This window comes from Pogoniulus pusillus, chromosome W (genome assembly GCF_015220805.1).
Source record: "Pogoniulus pusillus isolate bPogPus1 chromosome W, bPogPus1.pri, whole genome shotgun sequence".
NCBI lineage: Eukaryota > Metazoa > Chordata > Aves > Piciformes > Lybiidae > Pogoniulus > Pogoniulus pusillus.
In genome coordinates this window covers 10783685-10799165 of record NC_087308.1, presented here as the reverse complement: position 1 = coordinate 10799165, position 15481 = coordinate 10783685, and the positions used below count along the sequence as shown (strand labels likewise).

General features: G+C 44.4%; 1 protein-coding gene across 1 annotated transcript in view; it reads left to right on the top strand.

The window, feature by feature from the left end:
- Positions 1-14248: 14248 nt before the first annotated feature.
- LOC135192882 (uncharacterized) overlaps positions 14249-15481 on the top strand; it is a 1664-nt gene continuing 431 nt past the window's right edge. Inside the window, exons 1-2 of the mRNA XM_064176259.1 lie at positions 14249-14698; positions 14836-15130. Coding sequence (XP_064032329.1) covers positions 14249-14698; positions 14836-15130 — 745 coding nt within the window. The remainder of the gene's footprint in view (positions 14699-14835; positions 15131-15481) is intronic.

Sequence of the window (15481 nt, the reverse complement as noted above, 5' to 3'; positions counted from 1 at the left end):
GCTAGAGGATCAGCTCAAACAGCCACACTTTGTTGTGAAAAGCAATGAGTTTCTGATGTTTTTCTCCTGGAATCTACTAATTCATAATGTAATTGTGTGCTTTCGAGCTGAAAACTTTTGTTTTCTGGTGTACGTCTATGTTGTTCATCATATCTACTGATTTATGGGTGAAAACTACTGTTCTGATTTTGAACTCTGCTACTTAGTTGCGAAAATGGATGTGTTTCTGCTGGAAGTCTACTGATCCATACTGTAATTGTGTGGTTTCATGGAGAACACTGCTGTTTTTTGGTGTACATCTAGGATTTTCATCATATCTACTGATTGATGGGAGAAAACTACTGTTCTGATTTTGATCTCTGCTACTTTGTTGTGAAAAGCGATGTGTTTCTGATGGTTTTCTCCTGGAAGTCTACTAATTCATAATGTAATTTGGTGCTTTCAATTTGAACAGTACTTTTTTTTGCTGTACATCTCAGTTTTTCATCTTATCTACTGATTTATAGGAGAAAACTACTGTTCTGATTTTGAACTCTGCTACTTTGTTGCGAAAAGCGATGTATTTCAGATGTGTTTCTCCTGGAAGTCTACAAATTCATAATGTACTTGTGTGCTTTCGAGCTGAACAGTATTTTTTTTTTGCTGTACATCTCAGTTTTTCATCATATCTACTGATTTATGGGAGAAAACTACTGTTCTGATTTTGAACTCTGCTACTTTGTTGCGAAAATCAGTGTGTTTCTTCTGGAAGTCTACTAATTCATAATGTAATTGTGTGGTTTCGAGATGAGCACTTCTGTTTTCTGGTGCACGTGTAGGTTGTTCATCATATCTACTGATTTATGGGAGAAAACTACTGTTCTGATTTTGAAATCTGCTACTTTGTTGCTAAAATTGATGTGTTTATGCTGCAAGTCTATGAATTCATACAGTAATTCTGTGCTTCCGAGCTGAACACTGCTTTTTTGTGGTGTACGTCTAGGTTTTTCATCATATCTACTACTTTATGGGAGAAAACTACTGTTCTGTTTTTAACTCTGCAACGTTGTTGCGAAAAAAGATGTGTTTCTGCTGGAAGTCTACTGATTCACACTGTAATTCTGTGCTTTCGAGCTGAACACTGCTGTTTTGTGGTGTACGTCTAGGTTGTTGATCATATCTACTGATTTAAGGGAGAAAACTACTGTTCTGATTTTGAACTCTGCTACTTTGTTGCAAACATCAATGTGTTTCTGCTGGAAGTCTACTGATTCATGCTGGAATTCTGTGCTTTCGAGCTGAACACTCCTGTGTTTTGGTGTACGTCTGTGATGGTTTGGGTGGTACTGGGCCTAACAGAACCTTCCTCATAGCATTCCTAAACTCATGGGAACCATCCTCTCTCTTGGCAGCTAACCTCACAGCGCTCCTCTCACTTGAGTATTGATGTCTCAGCGTATCTACAAGGTCTCGCAGACTAACTATCTCCTCCTCCTCCTCTTGCTGCTGATCACAAGAGGTCCCCTCTCTTACATCCTCCTGCGAACCACTCTTTGTCTTAGCTTTTGCCTTAGCAGGTGCCAGAAAGGCCTGAACAGCAACAGACTTGGATGTGTCTGCTGGAGGATTTGAATCATTAGGGGTCTGACCTGGAGGATTTGAATCATTAGGGGTCTGACCTGGAGGGCTTGAATCATTGGGGGTCTGACCTGGAGCTTGTGAGTTCAAATCTGCCTTGTTTTTAACAGGAGGATTTTGGTTGTGGTCTGCTGGCTGGGGGTTCTAATTGGCTGAGCTGGTGTCATTAGGATTTGGACTGACTGGGCTAGCGTTACCAGCGTTAGTGTTATTATTAGCATTAGTGGGATTATTTCCCTGTCCTCCTGGGGCTCCTGCCAAACTCTGTGGATTGTTTTTGTTATCCTTATCATTGTTTATGTTATTGGCGGGAACACTGGCCGTGTTCCCAGCACTTGGAGAAGGAGGGGCAGAGGCTGGCAAGGGGGAAGCCGATAACTGTGTTCCCTTGTTTTGCTGTGAAAGAGACTGCTTCTGAGACACAGAATTTTTCCTAGTTCTTACAGAAGCTGGTTTTGAATTTTTCACCAATAATGCCAAAATTAATATATTAAAATCATGAGGCAAATATTAAAAATTGTGAGTAGCAAAACCATTTTACACGAGCATGTGCCTATGCAAACAGTTGGAATTCCTGTCTTAGGCTGAATAACTCTCATTAGAGCCGTATTTAAAGCAGAATTTCCATTGATTGTCATATTATTGACCAGAGCTCCTGTAATATCCTTGGTAATATTCTCAGAGACATTAAAACCAGCATAACCAAGAATAAAATCACCCCAGCTCCAGAACATATCTGAAACCTTAGCTTTAGCCTTATTATAAGCCAGATCAATAAAATAAGCAACAATTTGAGCTTTTATCCAACTAAATGCCAAGAAAACAAAACCAGACCAGAGCAATGCCCCAACCAAATACAATAGCTGCTTGATTAGCTTCATCTTAATTCCCAGAGCTAATTTCCAATCACTCAAATATATCTAGCCCCACGTTGGGAAAGCCAATTAAAAATGTGATGGTTTGGGCTCTTACCCGCCCCCCCACACTTTGTATTTGCCCAGCTAACTCAGACGGACCCTGGGAATATAGATGAAGCAATTTATTTACAGCTAGCAGAATTTACAAGCAGCTATTTACAATATATACAGTTATATACAATTATATACAGAAATATACAAAGGATAAACAATATAAAAGCGCAACTCCCCTCCCAGAAAACCTGAGTCCCCACGAGGGGCTTTCAAACCACCCCAACACCTCCCCTTGCCCTCTCAACCTTACCCCAGTTCTCAGGAAGAAGAGAGGTGCAGCCAAGAGGTTAGGGAGCAAGGTTAGTAGGAGCAGGGTTAATGAGATGTGACCAGGTCTAAGGCAAAAGCAAGAGTGAAAAACAAAATGGAGAAAGAGTCTTTCTTCTTCCCAGAGCTCTCAGCGAGACTGTGAGAGAAGTTGACATCAATTGTTTTCATTTCACTGCCCGTTATTTAGTTCTTTTACCAAAACATTCCAGCTTGCTTCAAACTAGCACAATGTCTAGGTTTTTCATCATATCTACTGATTTATGGGAGAAAACTACCGTTCTGATTTTGAACTCTGCTACTTTGTTGCGAAAATCTATGTGTTTCTGCTGGAAGTCTACTGATTCACACCGTAATTCTGTGCTTTCGAGATGAACACTTCTGTTTTCTGGTGTACGTGTTGGTTGTTCATCATATCTACTGAATTATGGGAGAAAAGAACTGTCCTGAATTTGAACTCTGCTACTTTCTTGTGAAAATTGATGTTTTTCTGCTGGAAGTCTACTGATTCATACTGAAATTGTGTGCTTTCGAGCTGAACGCTCCTGTTTTGTGGTGTCCGTCTTGGTTGCTCATCATATCTACTGATTTATGGGAGAAAACTGTGGTTCTGATTTTGAATTCTTGTACTTTGTTGAGAAAATCAATGTGTTTCTGCTGGAAGTCTACTGATTCACACTGTAATTCTGTGCATTCGAGCTGAACACTTCTGTTTTCTGGTGTACATCTCGGTTGTTCATCATATCTAATGATTTAAGGGAAAAAACTATTGTTCTGATTTTGATCTCTGCTACTTTGTTTTGAAAAGCGATGTGTTTCTGATGTGTTTCTGCTGCAAGTCTCCGGATTCATGCTGTAATTGTGTGGTTTCGAGCTGAACACTCATGTTTTTTGGTGCACGTCTAGGTTTCTCATCATATCTACTGATTTATGGGAGAAAACTACTGTTCTAATTTTGAATTCTGCTATTTTGTTGAGAAAATCAATGTGTTTCTGCTGGATGTCTACTGATTCACACTGTAATTCTGTGCTTTCAAGCTGAACATTTCTGTTTTTTGGTGTTCATGTCGGTTGTTTATTATATCTACTTATTTAAGGGAGAAAACTACTGGTCTGATTTTGAACCCTGGTACTTTGTTGCGAAAAGCGATGTGTATCTGATGTGTTTCTCCTGGAAGTCTACTAATTCATAATGTAATTGCGTGCTTTCGAGCAGAACGCTCCTGTTTTTTGGTGTACGTCTAGGTTTTTCATCATATCTACTGATTTATGGGAGAAAACTACTCTTCTGATTTTGAACTCTGCTACTTTGTTGCCAAAATCAATGTGTTTCTGCTGGAAGTCTACTAATTCATAATGTAATTCTGCGGTTTCGAGCTGAACACTCCTGTTTTTTTGGCGTACGTCTAGGTTTTTCAAGGTTTTTCATCTTATCTACTGATTTATGGGAGAAAACTACCGTTCTGATTTTGAACTCTAATACTTTGTTGCGAACATTGATGTGTTTCTGCTGGAAGTCTACCAATTCACGCTGCATTTCTGTGCTATCGAGCTGAACAGTGCTCTTTTGTGGTATATATGAAGGTTTGTCATCATATCTAAAGATTTCTGGGAGAAAACTACTTTTCTGATTTTCAAGTCTGCTACTTTGTTGCAAAAAGCCATGTGTTTCTGATGTGTTTCTCCTGAAAGTCCACTGATTCAAGCTGTAATTCCCTGCTTTCGCACTGAACACTGCTGTTTTGTGGTGTACGTCTAGGTTGTTCATCATATCTACTGATTTATGGGAGAAAACTACTGTTCTGATTTTGAACTCTTATAGTTTGTTGCGAAAATCGAAATGTTTCTGCTCGAAGTCTACCGATTCATGCTTTAATTGTGTGCTTTCGAGGTGAACAGTCCTGTGTTTTGGTATACGTCTAGGTTGTTCATCTTAACTACTTATTTATGGGAGAAAGCTAATGTTCTGATTTTGAACTCTGCTACTTTGTTGCGAAAATCGATGTGTTTCTGCTGGAAGTCTACTGATTCACTCTGTAATTCTGTGCCTTCGAGGTGAACACTCCTGTTTTGTGGTGCACGTCTAGGTTGTTCATCATATCTAATGATTTATGGGAGAAAACTACTGTTCTGATTTTGAACTCTGTTACTTTGTTGCGAAAAGCGATGTGTTTCTGATGTGTTTCTCCTGGAAGTCTCCCGATTCACGTTGTAATTCTGTGCTTCCGCGCTCAACACTTCTGTTTTGTGTTGTACGTCTAGGTTGTTCACCATAACTACTGATTTATGGGAGAAAACTACCATTCTGATTTTGAACTCTGCAACTTTGTTGTGAAAATCTATGTGCTTCTGCGGGAAATCTACTGATTTACACTGTAATTCTGTGCTTTCGAGCTGAACACTTCTGCTAGTTTGAAGCAAGCTGGAATGTTTTGTTAAAAGAACTAGATAATGGGCAGTGAAAAAGTAAACATGGTTGTGTCTCTTCACTCACAGTGACGCTGAGAACTCTGGGAAGAAGAAGGATAGCATTCTCCATTTTGTCTCTTCACTTTGCTTCTGGGCTTTGATGAAGCTGCATCTCATTAACCTTGCTGCCTCTAACCTTGCTCCCTAACCTCTTAGCTGCACCTCTCTTCTTTCTGAGAACTGGGGTAAGGTTGAGAGAGCAAGGGGAGGTGTTGGGGTGATTTGAGAACCCCTCCTGGGGACTCAGGTTTCTGGGAGAGGAGTTGTGCTTCTGTATTGTTTATCATTTGTATATTTCTGTATATAACTGTATATATTATAAATTGCTGCTTGTATATTTGCTGCTGTAAAATAAATAGCTTCATTTATATTCCCAGAGGCCGTCTGAGTTAGCTGGGGCAATTCCAAAAGTGTGGGGGGGCGGGTAAGGGCCCAAACCATCACAACACTCCTTTTTTATGATGTACGTCTAGGTTTTTCATCACATCTACTGATTTATGGGAGAAAATTACAGTTCTGATTTTGAATTCTGCTACTTTGTTGGGAAAATCAATGTGTTTCTGATGGATGGCTAATGATTCACACTGTAATTCTCTGCTTTCGAGCTGAACACTTCTGTTTTCTGGTGTACGTCTAGGTTTTTCATCACATCTAGTTATTTATGGGAGAAAACTACTGTTCCGATTTTGAACTCTGCTGCTTTCTTGCCAAAATCGATGTGTTTCTGCTGGAAGTCCACTAATTCACACCGTAATTCTGTGCTTTCGAGCTGAACTCTTCTGTTTTGTGGTGTACATCTAGGTTGTTCATCATATCTACTGATTTATGGGAGAAAACTACTGTTCTGATTTTGAACTCTTATAGTTTGTTGCGAAAATCAAAATGTTTCTGCTCGAAGTCTACCGATTCACGCTTTAATTGTGTGCTTTCGAGGTGAACAGTCCTGTGTTTTGGTATACGTCTAGGCTGTTCATCATATCTACTGATTTATGGGAGAAAACTACTGTTCTGATTTTGAACTCTGCTACTTTGTTGCGAAAAGCGATGTATTTCTGCTGGATGTCTACTGATTCACACTGTAATTCTGTGCTTTCGAGCTGAAAACTCCTGTTTTCTGGTGTACGTGTAGGTTGTTCATCACATCTACTGATTTATGGGAGGAAACTACTGTTCTGATTTTGAACTCTGCTACTTTCTTGCCAAAATCGATGTGTTTCTGCTGGATGTCTACTAATTCATAATGTAATTGTGTGCTTTCGAGGTGAACACTCCTGTTTTTTGGCCTACGTCTAGGTTTTTCATCATATGTACTACTTCATGGGTGAAAACTGCTGTTCTGATTTTTAACTCTAATACTTTGTTGCGAAAATCTATGTGTTTTTGCTGGAAGTCTACTGATTCACGCTGTAATTCTGTGCTTTCAAGGTGAACATTTCTGTTTTCTGGTGTCCTTCTAGGTTGTTCATCATATCTACTGATTTCAGGGAGAAAACTTCTGTTCACATTTTGAACTGTGTTACTTTGTTGCGAAAATCTATGTTTTTCTGCTGGAAGTCTGCAGATTCACGCTGTAATTCTGTGCTTTCAAACTGAACACTTCTGTTTTCTGGTGTACGTCTAGTTTGTTCATCACATGTACTGAGTTATGGGAGAAAACTGCTGTACTGATTTTGAACCCTAATACTTTGTTGCGAAAATTAAAATGTTTCTGCTGGAAGTCTACCGATTCACGCTTTAATTGTGTGCTTTCGAGGTGAACACTCCTGTGTTTTGGTATACGTCCAGGTTGTTCATCATATCTACTGAATTATGGGAGAAAACTTCTGTTCTGATTTTGAATTCTGCTACTTTGTTGCGAAAATCGATGTGTTTCTGCTGGAAGTCTACTGATTCACACCGTAATTCTGTGCTTTCGAGATGAACACTTCTGTTTTCTGGTGTACGTCCAGGTTGTTCATCATATCTACTGAATTAGGGGAGAAAACTTCTGTTCTGATTTTGAATTCTGCTACTTTCTTGTGAAAATTGATGTTTTTCTGCTGGAAGTCTACTGATTCATACTGTAATTCTGTGCTTTTGAGCTGAACACTTCTGTTTTGTGGTGTACGTCTTTGTTGTTCATCATATCTACTGATTTATGGGAGAAAACTACTTTTCTGATTTTGAACCCTAACACTTTGTTGCAAAAATCTATGTGTTTCTGCTGGAAGTCTAACAATTCACGATTTAATTGTGTGCTTTCGAGGTGAACACTCCTGTTTTTTGGTCTACGTCTTGGTTGTTCATCATATCTACTGATTTATGGGAGAAAACTACTGTTCTGATTTTGAACGCTTATACTTTGGTGCGAAAATCGAAATGTTTCTACTGGAAGTCTGCCGATTCATACTGTAATAGTGTGCTTTTGAGCTGAACACTTCTTTTTTCTGGCGTACGTGTAGGTTGTTCATCCTTGTCATGGAGGGTAGCAAAGCCCCTTCTAGCAGGCATTTGCTGTGCATATTGCAGTGTCTCACATTGTAAGGCCAAAGCATCGAAAAACCAAAACAATCTTCCAGTCCCATGAGAAGTTTCCTCCCTAGGGAAGATAAAAGGTGAACATTGGCCAATGTTTTCCATCTATCGGCCTTGGTTCTCATGCACGTTGACCACCTGTCGATGGGCTGACCCCTGGGTGGTCCTACAGGTTGTTTTGGTAAGAATTGTCCAATTGTGCAGGTTGACTATAACTTTGTACCAATCTGTAAAAATAACGTAAAAATCGCCTGGACTGGTGAGCACACCTCTTTTAAAACATTATAAAAATTGTGGGTCTGCCTCGATCGGGAGCCTGTTCAGCCTACTCCGCTTGCTCGCCTGCCTGCTTGCCTGCCTGCCTGTCCTGGAGTCCTGTATCCCTAAATTCCTCTCCTGCCCGGACTTCGGGGGGAAAGGGGAAAAGCTGCCTGGTTTTCCCCCCCCCTCGCCTGCCCTGCAGCCGTGAAGGGGGGGAGGACTGCCCCGTGAGTTCCCATGCTGGAGCCAGGCTGGGATTGGCCGTGCACTTTCGCGCCTAAGGTGTGGTAACTCTGACCTTTGTCTAGCAAAGGTTATAAATATTGGGGTCTTCCCGCCTTTGGGGTTCCCGCTTTGGATTTTGCCTGTGCCTGGACTTATGTGTCTGCCTGAGCTCACACACTCCCCTCGGCTGGACTGCAGAGACCTTCAGGAATTCGCTTTCCTACTGGCACCTTTGTGTGCCTAACGACCCTTAATGACCCTTAACAATTCACCTGCAGTTGCTGGAGGAGGAAGACAGACCGCACGAGCCAGCCTGAGTGAGTTATTTGGCTTAGCTTAATTTAGTAAGAGACCGCTATTAATTAATAGCCGATGCCTTTTCCAACTTCTGACTTCCAATATAGTCAGATTATTGATGGTATCCGTGTAGATTAATTCTCATGCAACTGAATCTGCTTATCAAACTAAATCAATCTTTGTATATATAGTTGTGGGGGTGGGTTTTTGGGAAAATAAAAAATAACTATTTTTGATAAATTCCCGTCTCGGCCACGTATTAATTCCTGCTCTCCGCAACAGTATGGCGCAGCGAGCAGGGTAGTTCAATCATAGAATTTCTACATGAAAAGGGATGCCTAATCACAGGACTTGATTTAATTTGGGCTCAGAAAAATTGTAAAAATCCAGAGATAATCCTGGAGAAATTAGCTGAGTGCTCAGACCCTGTGATTACTGAGTCTCCAACATAGCATTTCTCTGTTGTTCTGGGGTCAGTCATGACCCAGACTCTGGCTGAATTTGAAAATTATGAAAAAAGAATTCAGGCCTTGGAAAAGGATTTATTAGCAGAAAAAGCTAAGAGCCAAAGTATCTGGGAAAATATACTGGCGCAGACGAAGAGCCTGACTGTGGCACTGACTGCCCAGATGAAAGAAAGGCTTGTAATGCCTGCAGACACTACCTCTTCAGTCTCCGTATCTGAATGTGAATTGAGTGATTCACGGGAATCGGGGAGAAAGGCAGAGGATGCCTCGAGGGGCTCTTTGGGGGAGAGGAGTTCCCCAAAACCAGGCAGAAAAGACTCTGGTAATGACTCAGAGAATTCCTCTGCACATGCCTCGGTGCGGCAGAAAGCCTCAAAGCCACGCAGAAAGCGCAGGTCCCGACTGGACTCGCCCGTGGCTAGCGGCGAAGAGAGCTCCGGTGAGGAGGGGGCCATGGTGCAGAAGCACGTGCTGCCTGTAATAAGGACTCAGTCCGTGAAGGGCAGAAAAGGTGGTGCAGGGACCACCGTTATCAAGAAACAGTTTACAGACGCACAGCTCAGTGACTTACAAGTCAAATATACGAGAGATCCCGGGGACTCAATCGCTGACTATGTGTATCGAGTGTCCCGAGCCTGTGGGGACCGGGTCCTTCTAGATTCACAGGAAGCGGCTGGAGACTGGGGGGATGATGTGTTCCTGACACGTGAACCCGAGGGGACACACAGCCTCACCGCCCAGATAGCTTACTGGGCAAGCAGCGTCCGCCCAGCCTACCGTGGGGAGCCGACGGAACTAAAGGTCACCAGCTCCTCTGAGCTCATCACTGCTCTCCGCAGACTTGCCTGTGTCCAGGCTATCTATGATAAGGGACATTATGATTGCCCGTTTTATGCCCCTGTGGACCCGGAGAGACTGCACCCTATTATGAAGGGTTTGCCAGCAACTCATCCAACTAATGAGGAATGTTGAAAAGATTCAACGTGTGATTGCAAAAAATGCAGAGGACGATGCCAAAGAGCATGTAATGACTTGGGCTGAACTGTTAACCGACTTAAATGCCCATGGGCTGCAGTTTGGGTTTGGGTCTCCTGAAGGAAAAGGGGCTGGGAAGACACAGTCTTGTGCTTCTCCTCCAGAAAATTCCAGGACTCTGTGCAGGCAGGTCCGGCCAGTGCAGGACTGCCCCCCCAGGGGGACGGGTCCTGCAGGTTTCTCCCCAAGGGGAAGGGGCAGAGACCAACAGAGTGACTGGAGACCCAGAGAGAAGAGCAGTTGGTATAGACAAGCCCTGACTTTAGGGGTACCAAAGACTGTCTTAAAGCAGCTGGCAGACTGGCAGCTGAAGGATTTAGTGCGGTGCCTTCAGAAATCAGCTGCAAAATCCAGAGGCAGCCGCGAGAAGCCCCGGGCCAGCGGCAGCGGCACGCCCAGCGGTGGCTCCGGGAGCGGTTCGCCCAGAAGCGGCAGCCCCCACACTGGGAACTGCAGCTCGCCCCCAGACAGAAAGGTCAACCCTTTCTCGTCTCCCACACGGGAGGCAAAACACTGAATTACTCTAATAGTGGCACGGCAGCTTTTAATGGTCAGCAGCCACGGGGAGAGCTACAGAAGCCCCCAGAATAAAGACCTGCTGCCAAGGTGAGCCACATGGTCACTGACCACCTGCCCCAGTAAAAAAGGCCAACCCATAGGGGTAGTGCCAATGGCACGGGGTAAACCCAGAGGCTTATATGCCTGGGAAGCCCTAGATGCAAATGGAAAAGGCCACTGGATCAGTGCACAGTGGATCGTCCCCAATTATTAATTGTCAAGCCTGGCCTTTATAGGCCAAGGCAGGTTTTGTCTCCTTACAGGTTAAGGTCAAGGCAGAGGACCAGTGCCTGACCACCTGACCAGCACCTGGGAAAGGGAGAGCCAGCTACACGAGAGATGGAGTCATATCACCAGGGTGGCCAGTGGATGATGGCATCAGGACCCACGGACTGTGACCTCCAGCCATGGACTCAGAGCATCTAAGGCTCTGCCATGAACTTGGTTGCTCTACCAGGAACAGAGCAATCTTCAATTGACTGTGTAGCTTTATTAATACTGTTTGGGCTATTGTTAAGCCTTGTTAAGTATTGTTGAATACTGTTGGGGCAATTAATGTGTTATATATATTGTTAATGTTGGAAAAGGCTAAGCTATATATATATATTAATAGGCTACTAAATTGAAGGGGGATCACCTATCACTCAAGTTCTAGACAAAGATGCTCATTACCACCGGGGTGGGATGTCCTGGAGTCCTGTACCCCTAAATTCCTCTCCTGCCCGGACTTCGGGGGGAAAGGGGAAAAGCTGCCTGGTTTCCCCCCCCCCCCTCCTGCCCTGCAGCCGTGAAGTGGGGGGAGGACTGCCCCGTGAGTTCCCACGCTGGAGCCAGGCTGGGATTGGCCGTGCGCTTTCGCGCCTAAGGTGTGGTAACTCTGCCCTTTGTCTAGCGAAGGTTATAAATATTGGGGGTCTTCCCGCCTTTGGGGTTCCCGCTTTGGATTTTGCCTGTGCCTGGACTTATGTGTCTGCCTGAGCTCACACACTCCCCCGGCTGGACTGCAGAGACCTTCAGGAATTCGCTTTCCTACTGACACCTTTGTGTGCCTAACGACCCTTAACGACCCTTAACGATTCACCTGCAGCCACTGGAGGAGGAAGACAGACCGCACGAGCCAGCCTGAGTGAGTTATTTGGCTTAGCTTAATTTAGTAAGAGACCGCTATTAATTAATAGCCGACGCCTTTTCCAACTTCTGACTTCCAATATAGTCAGATTATTGATGGTATCCGTGTAGATTAATTCTCATGCAACTGAATCTGCTTATCAAACTAAATTAATCTTTGTATATATAGTTGTGGGGGTGGGTTTTTGGGAAAATAAAAAAATAACTATTTTTGATAAATTCCCGACTCGGCCACGTATTAATTCCTGCTCTCCGCAACACTGCCTTGCTCCTGCTCCAGCTCCAGTCCGGCCCGCTTGATACAAAGGCTGCGGAGGACGGACCGCCCTCCTGGGCTCGATCCTAACAAAGGAAGGGACAATGCCCAAGCTTCCAACCCTGCTAAACGGTTTGGAACAGTGAGTAGCTGATGAACTCTTAAAATCAAGACTAAATAACTTCTAAGACTCAAAGAACTCTTAAAATACAGACTCTCTTTATTGCCATTTTCTGAAATGTTACTCTGCAACCTCATAAAGAATCTACGCGGTTAATTTGGTTTCGGGAGGGGGATCTCCATGTTCGAGCAATAAATCACTTGATCTTTACAAGTCAGCCTTGCGTGTTTTCCCCATAAATCTCCCGCAAACTACCTTCCACAACAATCCTATCTACTGATTTAAGGGAGAAAACTACTGTTGTGATTTTGAACTCTGCTACTTGGTTGCGAAAAGTGATGTGTTTCTCCTGGAAATCTACTAATTCACAGTGTAATTCTGTGCTTTCGAGCTGAACACTTCTGTTTTGTGGTGTACGTCTTGGTTGTTCATCATGTCTGCTGATTTATGGGAGAAAACTACTGTTCTGATTTTGAACTCTTATAGTTTGTTGCGAAAATCAAAATGTTTCTGCTCGAAGTCTACCGATTCATGCTTTAATTGTGTGCTTTCAAGGTGAACACTCCTGTGTTTTGGTATATGTCTAGGTTGTTCATCATATCTACTGATTTATGGGTAAAAACTACTGTTCTGATTTTGAACTCTACTTTGTTGCCAAAATCGATGTGTTTGTCATGGAGAGTAGCAGAAGCCCTTAGCAGGCCTCCCTGTTGTGAAAGTTATAGTGTCTCACATTAATGCCAAGAGCATCGCAAAACCGAAACAATCCTTCAGTCCCATGAGAAAGTCTCTCCCTAGTCGAGATAAAAGGTAAACACTGGCCACTCTTTTCCTAACTGTCGGCCTTGCTTCCCAGGCATGCTCAACACCTGGTGTGGGCCGAACTTGGGGTGGTCTTAGAAATTGTTTTCGTAAAAATTCTCCAATTGTATGGATTGATTATAACTTTGTGCCAATCTGTAAGAATAATGTAAATTAGCCTGGACTGGTGGGATACACCTCTTTGAAAACATTACAAAATGGTGTGCCTTCCTGGATCGGGAGCTCGTTCGTTCGTTTGCTCGCTCGCTCTCTCTGCTCTCGGCTCTACCCTGCTCGCTGCCTGCTTCGTTCCTGCCTCGGACTGCCTGACGAAGGGGCCGCAGAGGCCTGAAGCCCATTTAGGCCCGATCCTGACAAACAAAGGGACACCGCCCAAAACTTCGAACTTTACTGAAGTGACTGCTAAACAGTGAGTAAATCAAAGAAAAGACTCTCCTACCTAAAGACTGAGTAACTTTAAAGACTCAAAAGACTTTAAAGAAATCACAGACTCTCTTTATTTGCCATTTTCTGAAATGTTATTCTACAACCTCAGATCAAAAGAAATCACGTGGGTAATTTAGTTCGGGAGGGGGATCTCCGTGTCTGAGCAATAAATCACTTGAACTATACGAGTGAGCCCCGCGTATTTTCCCACAACCTCCCAAACTACCTTCCGTGAGAAATTGGCGATGAGGATGGGATCTGTAACCGTAGAATAACTACAGATTTATTGCAGAAAATATCATAATGGAGCAGCAGCCGCTGCCGCATGCTGGAGCAGAGTCTGAGTCTGTCACAGCGGAGGCAGAGAATTCACAGGAGGCGGTTGCATATGATCCATTTGATAAGCTGGCATCCGTCTTGGAGCCTGCCCATATGTGGAAAGTTATGAACATGCTTGGTAATGGTACTATGGAACAAATTGCTGACAAGTCTACAGATGTGGTTATTGCACTATATACAGCCTTTAAAGGTGTCGAGGGTGTGGACATCGAGGGCCTTATTCTCTTGGCAGGCGGCATGTCTACTTAAAGCCCAAGACGAATTAGATCATTTTGCATGTAGATTGAAGGAGCTGAGACCTGATAACAGGAGATTAAGTATTGAACTTGATCGGCAAGGCGCGAGTTTAGATGCTGCTCGGCGAGAAATAAAGTTGCTTCAAAATGAAAGGGATGCGGCCGCGAGGGGAACTGCCGCGACGGTCCCTGCAGTAATTGAAGATAGAATGAAACTTTGGGAAGAAAGATTAGAAAAGATGTTTGTCCAAGCGTTACAGTCAAGAGCTGGGTCACGTGCCAGTACACCGCAGCCCGCGGTCTGTCGGAGAGGGTCAGCAACTCACTTAGGTCTGTCGGTCGCTCCTTCTCCTCCTACTCAAATACCGCAACCGGCCCCAAGACAATCTCAGCAGCCACTGTCCCAGGCCGAAACACCGGGTTCCGAGTCGTACAATTTAGGGACTTTGTTTCGGGACTCGCCGCAGCCCGTGGCATCCCAATCAGATCAGGCGCGTCGGCTCCCGGCACAGGATGCACCTGTCCCTCTGCCGCGTACTCCAGTTCGGCCGCAGCCGCCGATGCAGCCGCCCTCTCCACAGATAATTATTCTGCCTTCTCAGGCCCTGCCGCAAGCCCAGCCGGCTCTGCCTCCAGCAGCTCCGATACCGTCTAAACTGCAGCCGCCCCGGCCCTGGCTCTGGCTCCAGGTCCGGCTCCAGTCCTGGTCCCGGTGGTGCTGCCGTCTTCCCAGCCGCAGTCCGTGCTGCTACCATTTCAGCCGCAGGTTTTGCCGGCAGCACAGACACAATCAGTGCTGTCCTTTCAATCAATTTTGCCTCAGCAGGTTCCGTTGCAGGTTCTGATCCCGCAGCCACCCGTGCAGCTGGCGCCCATCCTGGCTCAACAGCTCGCGCCACAGATGCCATTATGGAGCGACGGGGACAGTGCGCCTGCGCAGCCCTACCCCGAGGCGTCGCCCGGATATGCGTCAGTGAGCAGCGACATGGAAGTGGAGGAAATAACCGGAAGCATGAGGAGTGTGTCTGTGAATCCCGTTTACAAGACAGAAACTGTTGTAGGAGCACGGGGACAGCGCACCACGACTACAAAAACTCGACCATACACCCAACTGCAGAAGCGTGAGTTAAGGGAAAGGTACTCCCGATTGCCTAACGAGACTATAACTGATTATGTTTATAGAATTATAGTGAGTGATGCCGAGTCTGTAATTTTGACCCTCGAGGAGGTAAAAGGACATTGCTGGGGACCCGAAGTGTTTCTAGGGAATGGTCCTCCAGGAGAGCTTGCATTAAGTTCTAGAATCCTTTATTGGGCTGGTGCTTATCATCCTTCAGAGAGAGATGAGGTAATTAGATGTCGTATTTCAAATTGTGATCAGTTAGCTGAGATAATCACAAAGCTGGCATGTATGCAGGCCATGGATCAGCATGGAATTAACCCAAATCCTATGAATCTCCCAACTGAACCAA